The 13415-nt window shown below is 42.2% G+C and overlaps 1 protein-coding gene across 2 annotated transcripts in view; it reads right to left on the reverse strand.

Moving 5' to 3' along the window:
• Retn (retained) overlaps positions 1–13415 on the reverse strand; it is an 86742-nt gene that overhangs the window by 46545 nt on the left and 26782 nt on the right. For both annotated transcript variants that reach the window (XM_070675141.1, XM_070675142.1), the window contains exons 2-3: positions 9334–9513; positions 8258–8686 (exon numbers count right to left, since the gene is read on the reverse strand). In XM_070675141.1, the coding sequence (XP_070531242.1) occupies positions 8258–8686; positions 9334–9513 (609 nt within the window). The remainder of the gene's footprint in view (positions 1–8257; positions 8687–9333; positions 9514–13415) is intronic.

Genomic DNA, 13415 nt, shown 5'->3' on the forward strand with positions numbered 1-13415 from the left:
CAATCTTTTCGATAATTCTAATAATTTCCATCTTTCGTGCAGGAGATCGGCGGAGTATGGCCCGCGGGTGTTTCCGCGTTCGCGTTGCGTTGACAAATGTACGCGTAAAGGGGCAGATGCGTCTCTCTCGGCGGGCAATCCGTGCGCGCGGCGACACAAAAGTGTCGGACACTCCGCGGACGAGCGGAAGTGAAAAGGGCTGTGTAGGTACGGCGCGATGCACCGACATGGAAACATGCAGGGTAACATTCGCCGATACGCAAACGGTGGCACGACCGCGAGTGTTGTACCGCGGCGCAATGAGGGCAAGTGCGTGTGCGAGTGCCACCACCGTTATTGCGCTTGGTGCAACCGTCACTTTTCGGCAGCTGCCCAAACTTTCGCACGCGCCTCTCACCATTATATGTAATTTTCGCGGAGACAGGCGCGAAAAAGGATAAGGGTCGCTCGCGCTTTTTCGGTTGACCGCACCGGCATTAATGCCCGCGTTCTGTGACCATTTATTAACGAAGACGCGTCCCAGCGTTTTTCTACAAGTACAAAAAAAAAAAAAAAAAAAAGTGCTCGCCCCATGTAGTTACATGCGGAATAATCGCGGAGGCATCGGTGCGACACGCGCATCGACGACGACGACGACGTACGCCTTCCTTTCCAGGTCAGTACTCGAGGAGTCTTTGTTACAGCAAGATTCGACAGATAGTACGCGAAACATAAAGCTGATCACTCATCTTTCCCTTTCTCTCTCTCTCTCTCTCCTTCCTTCTTTGCAAACTTTTTTGCAGAAGATAATAACCATAAAAAATGACAAGTGCGAATTATGCTGATTTAACATTGTTCACCAATTGACGCTTTAATATACAGAGCTTAAAAAAAAATTGAAAGAAATACATTTCTCAGATTAATCCTATTTCAACGCTCGACCAATCACTCCAGCGGTAACAGAAAGCATGAATCGTAACCTCGAGCGAACACCCACGACGTCGCCAAGAATCACGTAAAATTTTCGAGTAAAAAAAATCGTTTTACATGTAGAGCGACGAACGCGCCTGGCGTCTCGAAAGAAAAAAAAATAGACCGGTTATTCGTGGCTGGCGTAAAGAAAAATCGTCGCTAATTTGATACGGCTACTACGACGAGGCATTAGAATGAACGAGGAAAGAGGGGGGAGCAGTCATACAGCGAGACCTGCATCGCGGGCTTTGATACCCGATGCGTGCAAAGCGGAAAAGCCGTCTCTCTGTAAAAACGATTGAAGATAATCTCCTTTTGTGGACGCTGCTACAATTGTCGGGCACTTTTGTGCCGGCCGCCCCGACAAATACGCGCGCGTGAATATGTCCGGATAAAGAAAGCCGGAAAGGGGGGGAGAAAGAGCGAGGAGTAAAGGGAGGAAGATTCCGACATTTGTCTCCTCTCGCGCTACGCCGGGATAAACGAGGTGGAGACGATGAGGACCAAAAGAAGACAATATTTTACACGGGACGTAACACGAGAGAAAAAGGGCGCGTGTTTCTCGCCGTTACGCGGGTTCTCGCGTGCGCGCACGTACTGGCGCGCCTGTCGGTGTGTATAGACGCTTGAATGTGTGACCGAATGAATGCGAACGACACTTGCACCCACATGATTCATTGAAATTCAAATGATATCTCTCGGACTCGTCCCTCTCTCGTTCGCTCTTCCTTCATCTCGGAGCAACTCTAAGTTAATGTGCGTAGCCCATCGTGCATGTGCAACGCCGTGATACCAACGCGAGCGTGCGCTCGCGCGCGCGATCGTCTGTGACAGCGTGACACCCCATGAAACGCGCGTGCTTTACATATATGCTTATACGTCGGTTGGAGATATTCATTATAATAGCGAGCGCGAGCCGTATAATATGATGCATCTTTGGTATGCTAACCGGGGTCAAAATATAACTCTCCGTCGCCGACGAGATTCAAGTCTGCCCGTGCGATGGAGACATCCCCGAATTCCAACACGCATCCCTCCCACGCGGACGCTCATTCGCGTTATCGTAAAGCATAACGTGCTTATCGTTGGGATATCTTAGAGATTAGTAGCGGTATAAGAATCCACGTTTAACATACGTATTACAATGGCATAAGAAATACGAAAGAAATAGAATGACGATAATAAAAAGATCGGAAGAATAAAGGAAATGTGGATGAAAAAAAAAAAGAAGGGAAAAAAGGGGAAGAGATATCTATGTTTACACGTGCTGCACCCGAACGGAAAAAGATGCTGCACACATGTTTCAAGCCGTATCAAACCGGAGATTAGGATTGATATTGAATCGGAACTTAACCATTAAAAGAAAGAAAGTCAATATCATATTTAGTGAACTTTGCTTCGTCACGTCAAATTTCAGTCTCTAATCTTAATTCTCTGGTCCGATATGAGCTTTATGGCATATATCCGGAGAATATTGGTAGCCACAATAGGAAAAGCGTAATTATTGCGATCGTCATTCCTGCTTGAATAAAAAAAAAAAAAAAAAAAAAAAAAATACTCCACTATAAATCTCTTGCAAACCGAAGTGGAACATTGTTAAATTATCCGCCTGGAAAATCGATTGTATCTCCGAATGGTAATACTAGTGCATTATCAACAATATAATCGAGCACACTGCGGCGATATAGCTCTACGTTTGTAATGCGAGAAAAATGAGGCAGGAAATGATGAAAAAAAAAAAAGGCGGAATACCCACGCCAGGAGGAAAGGCACTGTCAAGTTGATCAACGATATGTCACATCCTGTTGTTGAAAATCTCGTTTCTGCGAATCAGCACGCGGCGTAACGAACCCTTTAACCAGCTGCTGTCAAAGTGTCGCGCTGTCTAGAGCGTGCCTCGCGATAATAATCGTAACGAAATTATGGAGAATTACGAACAGCCGTTGCTCACGATACTCGGCCGTTTTACCTTGCTTAACTGTGCATTGTAAAGATCGACGGAGATGATTATCTGATGGAAGGAAAAAATTGCTAATTCTGAGCTAATTTTTGCGCCAATTTATCTGAAAAGTGTCACGTTACTTCGGAGCGGAGAATTTCGTGCGAGATATGCCCGGCTTTTTAAAAATAATTATCATTGAGTTATTTCTTTTCTTTTTTTTTTTTTATTACTCTCGACCTAATTTCATTAACCAGAAGATGCGCTGCAAAAGGTAGAAGTATCTTCTCTTGGATACAATAATGACGTCCTTTAGAAATTCACGGCTCTAAAAAAAAGAAGCGTAAGCAAAGAGGGTCTCTGAAGGATTTATTCGAAGGCAAGTCGGGAGAGCGCTGCACCTCGGAGGTAAAATCGGCGTCGTTCTCAGCGTTTTGCCGAGGCACCGGCTTTACCTCGGCTCGAACAAAAATATGATCGCGTCGAACTAGGCTGTACTCCAGAGGCGAAAACCAAGCGATCCGCGGCGATCTCGAGCGCGCTAACCGCGAAGGGAGAAGAAGACGAACGACCACCTCGCAATTGGCTGCTTATAACGAGCGCGAGGAAAGCGTAAGGTAGCTTAATAGCCATATTTACAGCCTCATCCAATTATTGAGTAAACACGAGGAATCCGCGGGTCAATATATCGCTTGGAGAGAGGAAAAAAAAAAAGAAAAGAAAAGAAAAGAACTAGCGCCGCTTACGGATAAGTGATGCAGGTGTTGCACGGACTAAGTAAATTAACTCGGTAAGGCTCTCGAATGCAACGTAGCTATTTTCATCCGGCTTCCGTCTGAGTCCGGCTTTATCGTCGGCGCGGCTCACTTATTTTTCTCTTTTCTTTTAATTTTTTTTTATTTTTTACTCGCGATGTTAAAATCGTGTCGCGCGCCTAGACAGAGCTCGGTTAACAGATTCGCGCTGTTCATCACGTTAATACCGCGTGTCTCTTGATATCGTGCGTGAATTATACGGAGCGTGCCGCGGCGAGCAAATCCAACGCTTCGGTGACGGTGTCCGCAGAGAGAAGAAGCATTACCGCGTCGCGGATTTAATTTTCCCTTTTTCTTTTCTTTTTTTTTTTTTTTAATTTTAATTGCGCCATTCAAGGGAAACGAATACCAAGCCCTTATTTCACCATTCCAGAAACGGAGGGATGTGCGACAATGGAACCGTTCAAACGAACATACGCATCACTCGTATGCGGCGCTCAATAATAATCTCGTTGCACCGGGCAGTAATTGCGCTTTCGCATGCGTAACTCGGTTAATTGATCGATAAGCGGGAATAAGAACGACTCGGTTGCGGGGCAATAAAGAAAAAGGAAGGATTAATTGTTCGGCGTTATCCTTTTCATATTTCACGCTGCACGTTAGTCGTATAATTTATCAATATAATTATATCGATAGTGCGAAATAAAGTAACGTCCCGATATAAGATAAAGCAGGAAATATATATATATATATATATTATTTTTTCTTTTTTTTTTTTGTCGTTACGTTATCGTGCAAAGCGAGTTGCACAATTGTGCATTTATATGCGATATAATTTTAATTACCTTCCTACGCCGGAGTGCAAATTAATTATCAGTGATAAAGTTTATGACATTCGACCGTACTACACGTGGAGGTGATAACGACTCGTTTTTACTGCGTCTTCCAAGATAGTATAAACCGTGCGAAAAAATATATATGTATAAAATATAACAAAATATAAAGACATTGAGCGGAATGCTTTCATAAAATAACTTTTAAAAAAAAAAAAAAAAAAATTAAGCGTGCAAATGGGATCGTTTCCCCGCGATGTTTACACTAGTGGTGACATGTCGCGAGGCAAGACGTTACACTGTGCAAGTTTCAAAATAGCGAGAAAAGAACCGGGTCGTCTTATCCCGCTTTCTTACACGTAACGAGTTAATACGACTGGAAATGTTCTGAAATTCTTAGCTGACAAAATACAATTATTTTTAAATTACACAGTCGTAATTAGCTGCGTCGAAACTAGGCGCGCGGGAAAAATATTTGTTACTCGGTAACGCATTTGGTCACCTCATAAAGCGTTTGCAAGATAAAAGACAGCGAGGAAGACTTTCTTTCTCCCGAAGCGATTATTGAAAATGAAAATGCGAGGATTCGAGAGCGTTGTTTGTCGAAATTACAAAGAGCCGCCCACGTCCCACGTTAAGCGACCCAGCCACGCCGGCAGCGACAACGACGAATCGTATTCTTTTTTAGGCACCACTCTGTATTTACATAATGATAATGCATTTGCATAATTACAATGATAACTCTAAGACAATCCGGCGCGTGTACGACATTGTCAGTTGCCTCGTATGTTTAAAATATTTTATGCGCTCTACAAGGGTGATTTTGTTAACTGGGCTAGTTGTATCTTTGTCCCGATTTAAATAATGACAAAAAATAAATTATTTCTGTTCAATATACTTTTGTAATCAACTTATTGTAATCATATTAATAATTGAGTAATTTAAAAAGAAAAAACTATAGTTTAAGATGCTAGAAAAAAACCGAGCTTACGCGCGCGAGTTGTCGATCGTCAATTGAACGCTGTCCTGCTCGCGCGGAGTTCTCGGAAGCGCCGAGCTCAACGCCGAGTCAGTTTGTTTACGTTTTTTTTTCTGGTGCGCTCGGCGAGCTCGAGGCTACCTCCCCCAAAACAAAAAAGCGTCGTGCTCGATGCTCGAGTGTTATTTTGCGAATCCAAGACCAACTTGTCACTTTCTAGCTCCTAGATCGTCACCGTTATAAAACTTTTATTCAAGCCAACACCAAAAATTATCTAATAATGCGAATATTTTTCTGTTCCTTACAAATTTATTATTTTAATTGCACGAAATATAGTAACGTAGTAAAGTAATTCACGCGTAATACTAATATAAAAAAAAAAGGATTATAAAAAAAAAAAAAAAATAGGATTATTAAAAAAAAAAAAAAAAAAATGTTAAACTAATATTTTAATTTTTTTTGGACGCAAAAATCGTAAACTGAATTGATTTTCCGTTTAGTGATTCGTAAATACATATTCTTTTTTTTTTTTTTTTTTAAGAAACCTCATAAAGCAGAAAGTGAAATTCGGATGTATTTGTGGGCAGTTTACGTAGCAAGTCGCGGCGTCTTCGGGCATACGAGTGTCCCTATACACTCCGTTCACGCGCGCGAATGTACACGCTCATAGAAGAGCAGTCAACCTTTCTCGATCTACGGTCGAACACGCAGTATACACAGAGACGGAGCGCGGCGTAAAAGGTGTGCACGCGTGTATAAGAGCGAAATAGCTGGCAATTTGCGAGGTTTACGAGTTATTTCACAATGGCTGCAAAGTATAGTCCTACGGTATTATACTGCCGTGGTAGCTCGAGTGCACGGTCAGCGAACGTTGTTGCACGGGGTAGGACGTGTGCGTGTGGGTGCGTGCGAGCCGACGACGCAACGGGGCGCGACGCGAAGAGGGATGGGAATCGAGCCTCGTATGGGTGCGCGTTGCGTATCACCGTCACCGGACTACTTTGTGTACGGATAGGTGCGATCGTTGTTTTACTGAAACAAGTTCCCGAAGGCCTCCGATGCATCGGACGCGACGTACTCCGGAGCAGTCGGAGTCTCGTTCCCGCCCCTGCTTACCCTATTTCAAGACAATAACCAACTGACTATAAACCTGTCCGAAGGCTGGGCGCTTTTATTTTCTCCCTCCCCCCCTCCGCCTAAGTTAGCCGGAGTCCGGCTCTAAAAAACATCTGTAAATTCTCCGTCGAATCTCGACAGGAGGAGGACAAACCGCGCGCGATTTTCACTCGGATGAAAAGCGACGCTCGAAGCCGCGGACAGGGATCCAAGAGAACTTAAAGAGAATCGCGAGGAAAAAATAAACGCGGAACGCGATTACCGACATTTCAGAAAAAAAAAAAAGAAAAAGAAAATGCGAAGGAAGAGTAAAACAGACGAAACCACCATCGCGCCGAAGAAGAAAGATTAAAGAGCAGCTTGTACGCCCTCGCCGGAATGATGGATGCGATCCCCAAGATGCGGGCGCCGTTCGCCAAGTAGGTGGAGACTTCTATTTCCATTTCCTCCGCGCGCGTTGTTTCTCGTTTCCCTACCCGTCCGTCTTTCGCGCGGTTTATCCGTATTCATCCGCTTGTTGCAAGCTTTAATCGATGATACTATACGACCGATACTCCGTCAAGAGTCTCTCTCTCTCTCTCTCTCCTCGAAAGAGCTCGTAAGAGCAAAAAAAACAAATTTAATTAATTTATCAATTTTTTTTTTAGCGGAATTATCACGTGAAATTAAATTTGAAAAATTACAGCCGCAAATTCCATGCGAAACCGAAAGGTTGTCGCAGGGACTATACTAAAAGTATCGAGGCGCTTTGCGGGCTCGCGCGCGCGAACAACAATTTAAATGGTAATCCAACACCACACCCTCTTCGCAAAAACCGAAAACCGCGGGCGAGTGGTCCGGCGCGGACCAACCCAGTCGAGATCGCCGAGCCATTTCATACCCCTATATGGCAAAAATGCATCCGCGCGAGCGAAGTTGCGCGCAAAAAGCGTTAACAAGGCTGCGATGCGAGTCCAGCTAATTCTATAACCTCGCCCTTGTCCCTCCGACGACTCGCGCGCGGTAGCCTCCCTCCTCTCACGTGATCTTATGAATAGCGCTACTCCGAAATATTCCTTCCTTCCTTCCTTCCTGCCTCCTCGCAGCGTCGAGAGCGGCCGATCGTTCTTGCCGCGGAACACCACCGACGAACTCGGCCGTTCGGGGACGGTCGGCCGGTAATTATCTCTCGGCCGTGTAAAAATAATAATTAGCTCCCATCGTTGCATTAATTAAAGCGCCTCTCTCTCCACCCGGTTCCGTCGTTCCCCTTTCGCGTTTTCGCAAGGGGAGAGTTCCGCCGTAATTACACGTCCCTCGCGGCACTAACCAATGTCCCACAAAGGTGACCGCGCGAGGTGTTCACGCCCACGACACGGCCTGGCTTCGCGCGATCGCGGCACGCCACGCTGATTTTTATACGTTTCGAGAGATAATCAGACGCGCCGATAACACCCAGATCTCGAAGCTAACGATCTCTACCAAAAGCGTCAAGCGAGAGAAATTATTATTAGTTGGACAAGGTAATCGTTTAATTAAACTAGATGAAGAAGAAGAGAGAGAGAGAGAGAAAAATAACTGGAAATAAATGATCGAAACGGTATCGTTAAATGTGTTAGTCGGCGTAAAACGCGGCGACAGCGCACGAGCATTCCCAACAAGCTGAGGAAGGCGTACGTACTTGCTAGGTATTTGGCTGACGCACCTGTCTGAATTGTTCCTCGAAGCTCCAATTGGCTCCGGATGGATGCTGACTATTTACCGACGCGGCACGGGTTTCACCCTCGCGAGTCTCTCCGTTATTCCTGGTGTTTCCCTGCGATGACTCTCCGTTATTCCTAGAGGGTCCTTGCTCTCCATTGTTCCGGCAACGAGGAGGCGAGGAATCGTTGGCTTGCGTAGTGGAAACCGAAGTCCTGGCGGCGGAGGAGCAGCCTAGCGCTTGATTATCAGTCTGACTCGCAAAACTCCCTGCAGCTTGCAAATGATTATTCTGCGACGGCTGCGGCAGATGAGACGGCGGCGGTGGAGGCGACATGTACAAGGGCGTGAACAGGTTGCCTAAGCTACTGCCGCCTATTGCCTGCAGGACTTCCAGACCATTTCTACTATGCAACATGTCTGTGTCGTTTCGCTGCAAGAAGATCGTTGAAAAGCCGGGTTGATTAATCGGGCAAACAGCCGATTATTAACGATAATTATCTATCTTTTTATGTCGCAAGAAATGCGACGTAAAACGAAAATTATCTCTGTCAAAACTTTCTAACTTCGCAAGAAATTCTCTTAATTTTCACGCGGTGGACAAATGCTATTGTACGCGAAAAATATGGTGGAATCTGTTATCGGCTCTCTCAATCGTAGAGATTCGCGTTCAGGCAGATTCGTTCATCCGGTTTGGATTGTTGCGTAATTAAAAAAAAAAGAATCTATTGTCACGGTGACACGGTGGTCGTACATTTATGACTGTTAACGTCCGCTGTTACGACTATCTCACGATTTTCCACAATTCGTGTCATTCTACCTTGGCACTTTTGTAGGTCAATGAACGCTCGTGCTTGTCGAGCAACTTTTATGACGAATTATGCGGCCGCTTATCTTCACGGAACTCAACAGGACGAACGATAGGAAAGAACTCTTGACAATAAGACTCTTTTTTTTTTTTTATTTGCGCGCATTTTCTCGTTGGCGTTAACCAATTTGCGTACTTAACGAGACGTGAAGCAGATATCGACGGATTAAACATGCAAATTTTAAAGGAAAAAAAAAAAAAGATTTACTAACCTCCAATCTAAGCTTCGATAGGAATGGATGATGAGCGTTCATGAAATTGTTCAAATGTGCTAGCGAAGACGCACCAACTGCGTCTATGGTTTGTGGATTAACTTGAAGTGGCTGCGAAATTAACTCGTCGTCCTCTTGCATTTCTTCATCCATGTCCGAGTCGTCATTTTCTTCTTGATACTGTAATCATAAAAAAATATTGTAATTAGAATTTTGTATTATAATGTATATTATAAAATCGACTAATAAATGCTTTATCTTAATTTTTATTTTTATGGGTCAATTATTTAAAAAATTCCTGTTTTATCTTACATAAAAATTTTTTAATTAACGGTAATAATACGAATAAAAAGTAAAATCAAGTTTGTTATAAACGTATTAATCGTACTAGCTTATAATCGTGGAAGGAGGGCAAATAGCGAAGCATTAATTAGGAAAATGGCGAACACGATGAGTTATATGCATCGAGATAACCGATATCAAGTAATATTATTATGCTACGGGTGTCATAAGTGTTTTACGGCTGTGCCCATTGCACTGGAGCTGGCATAAAAATGTATAAGTCACATTACTGGGAACGGAAACGGCCATCGTAAAAAAAAAAAAAAAAAAGAGATGGACGTCCCATATTTTTTTCCTCGCCTGAAATTAACTTAAACTTCTCGATAAATATCACGCGTGCGACTCGGTTCCAGCGAGCATCGACTCGCGTACTCATTTTTTTAATGCATATTAATTTTGTTTCCTAGATAAGATTGCGAAATATATGTATCATACTTTAAACAAGTCTAAAAAAAAAAAAAAATTAAAAGATCTAATTGCGATATTAAAATCTACACAATTTCTAAAAATTTTGCACATATCGTAGATGCGTACGTATGTACTTGTACTTAAACTATTTTGCTTGTAATGAAACGATATACAAATGAGAATTGGAAAAGAGATTCGAAAAGAAATAAGACCTTACGATTCATTATTTTAAGGAGTGTCTCTTTTATCTACAAGAAGATGCAAATAGATTCATCGAAGCTTCAAGTATATTCAAATGCCGAAGAAGCAAGATTTTACCTGGAAAAGGCGGACATGGGTAAATATATGCCGATCGGGGATGCAAGTGGATTCAACGGTAAATGTACCGATGTCGGGGCCTAATCTTAAATGGGACTACGATCGAAGGACAAGACACCCGATGGGCGAGGAGTGACAAACGGTCTCTCTGTCGGCGTTCTCAGCACGTGTGATAATATTGACCCTCTACGATGGTGGTCAGGAATGAATGAGCGGCAAAAAATAGAATCCTAATCAAATATGAAACAAGTTCGTTTCTGAGATTTCGATCTGCCCGTCAACCTGTTATAAAACCCGCCCATATTTTTATTTCACATCTTCCGGTTAAATCTGCGTTTTGTTGCAATTATAAAAAAAAAGAAAAACAATAAAATACTCTGATAAATGTGCGCAATGAAAGATACACCCCTTCAATAAACTTTAACATAATTGATTGATCACCAAACGTCGATATTACATATGTGTTACACATGTGCGGAAAGAACATTTGTACCGATAACAGATCGCGAAAGTCGTATTGTGGGTTCCAGAGGCAAGTACTCACGCGGAAAATCTCGTTGAAATCGCTCCGTCAAGAGGAAGGTGCAAAAATAAATTACAGTGGTTACATACATATATATTATATATGTATATATTATACACATGTAAAATATAACATATACATATATGGCGTCGTTATTCTCACCATGAGGTGGCGTGAGGCTGTGAATTATATCAATCAAGTGTTTGCACGCGGTACCGTCATTACAATAATCACGGTAGAGCCCGCGTCCGAAGGTGCCATTGTTCTAGACCGAGCCAAGTATTCGCACGTAGGTGTCTGAATCTTGTATAAAAAGTGACGGAAGAGGTTGCATCCGCCGCAGCAACGAGTATCGCAAAACGGATAAATGTCAATGATTGAGTCGACTTATCGGTTTAATTTTTTTTTTGGGGGAAAATTTACGTATAGGCGAAACACGACGTTTTAATCACACTAAATTACGTTCGATATCTCTTTCTATTTATAATCCATACGATTACATAAAGACATTTTAACGAGATTTAATATATCCTAGAAACGACAATAGCTAAATTTATCAAAGGCTAAGCCACGGCGCGTTACTCCTTCGTAGCCACTGCAGATAGCTGTGTCCACCGTGATTTATCGCCGTACCGTCACCGTCTGATTGTTTTATTGTTTATACTTTATAGTTTCCACGCTTCAAAAGTGTTCACGCTCTTCAACAAAGGCTCGTGAATACGTGCAGGATGCCTGAATGCGTGCATGTGCACGCGGCGCCCGCGCGTGTGTTAGTACCTCGGCGTGGCCTGTAAATCATCGCCTAAATGCTCCAGGCATTATACACGGCTTGGCTCTAAATATTCTAATTACTGCAGGACCATCGCGATTTAATTGAGACTCCTGTTGCGTAAATAATTTCGATCGTATCGATATCGGCGAGCTTCGCAAGCTATTTAAGTACATCGATTAAATTAATCGAAACACGTCGGAGTAAATTTATTTTCTACTCTACTTACAAAAATACAATTTTAATCAAGATCTTTAATTTATCTAAATTTTATGCGGCTAAAAAAAGTATTATACTAGTTTGTGCCCGGATATGTCTATTTATAATTCTAATTTTAACCGTATGACGTTGCGAGGGGCTTTTATCAAATACCACAATCCATTTTACATATTGAAAATTGCAAAATGAACATTACGGTATGTGTCAAGAAAGACAGGAACGCTATCTAAATCTCTTGGAGCTTATTACGTAGCTGAATTGTCGCGGCAATATTTTACCACTTCGTGGAATAGTTCGTAAAAAAAGAACAATGTTATCGGATGTATGTAAAATACAATGTGAAAAGATTTTTTTTAAATTCTTGTTAATACCTAAAAGATAATGTACCTGATAATGATATTCGCGATGATTAACGTAAAACATTGTCCATTGGAAACATGTACTACTTCATTTTTTTTTTTCGCAATTTATGAACCACGTGATATTCTTGCAATAAATCTGTAGTGCAACACGTCTTTTTTTTTTTAACGACCGTCGCAATTATCGGTTATCATAATTGCAAGAGTAAAGATATTTCGCGTCACGAAAAATTGAATTATATTAAACCCATAAAACTTAACCGATAATTTAAGAATAATTACACGTAGATGCACGACTGATATTACCACGCGAAAGATATTACATTCCGTCGAGATTGTCCGGCTGACAGATTTAGTTTAAGTTTTATGGATGGTATTTTGCACACATGTGTTTTAAATATATAGCGATTAGATACGGTCGAGTAAAATAGGAAAAAAAAAAGAAAAAAAAATTGCCAGTTTGTAACAAACAAAAGTGTATCATAAAGGTAGTATCACCGAGCGAAAAATATATCGCGGATTCTCGCTAATCGGACACACGTGGCCGAGGTGAAATAAAACATTTCAAAAATCAATGAGAAATAATGACGGACGGAATCGATGAGCCACAGGCAACAGGCATCGAAATTATAAGTTATCTTTGAAAATAACGTGCGATAAATGTGTAAAACGTTTTTATGTATGTGCATATTTCGCGACCTGACTATGCGGTACCATTAGATGTTGCTAAAAATAAATAGCGCGGCGAAAAAGAAAACAGGTATGCAAATTAACGAATAGATAAAACGAGCGACTTGATAGCGATCGCGAATGTCGTACTATGAGCACGTGCACCGTAAAAACAAAGTCAAAAAGTGAAACGTAGTATACCGAAAATCGCAATGAAATAACGGCGAGGAAAATAAAAATATGATAAGAGGAATTTATGAACGTATCACTTTTTCGTGGCGACAGCTCACCTTTTCAACGTTTTTAACGCAGTCCCGGTTCTTTGATGCGCTCGCCAAATCTTTATTGCCGAATACTGAATGGGAAAGAACAGGGAATATTCACGAGATGTGATAACGCAGTAATTTCCGATGACATATGCAGTGAAACATGCCGCGTAATGTGCGAACGCGTGAAATAGGATGCGTTATCAAGA

Source organism: Cardiocondyla obscurior, linkage group LG03 (assembly GCF_019399895.1).
Source record: "Cardiocondyla obscurior isolate alpha-2009 linkage group LG03, Cobs3.1, whole genome shotgun sequence".
Taxonomy (NCBI): Eukaryota; Metazoa; Arthropoda; class Insecta; order Hymenoptera; family Formicidae; genus Cardiocondyla; species Cardiocondyla obscurior.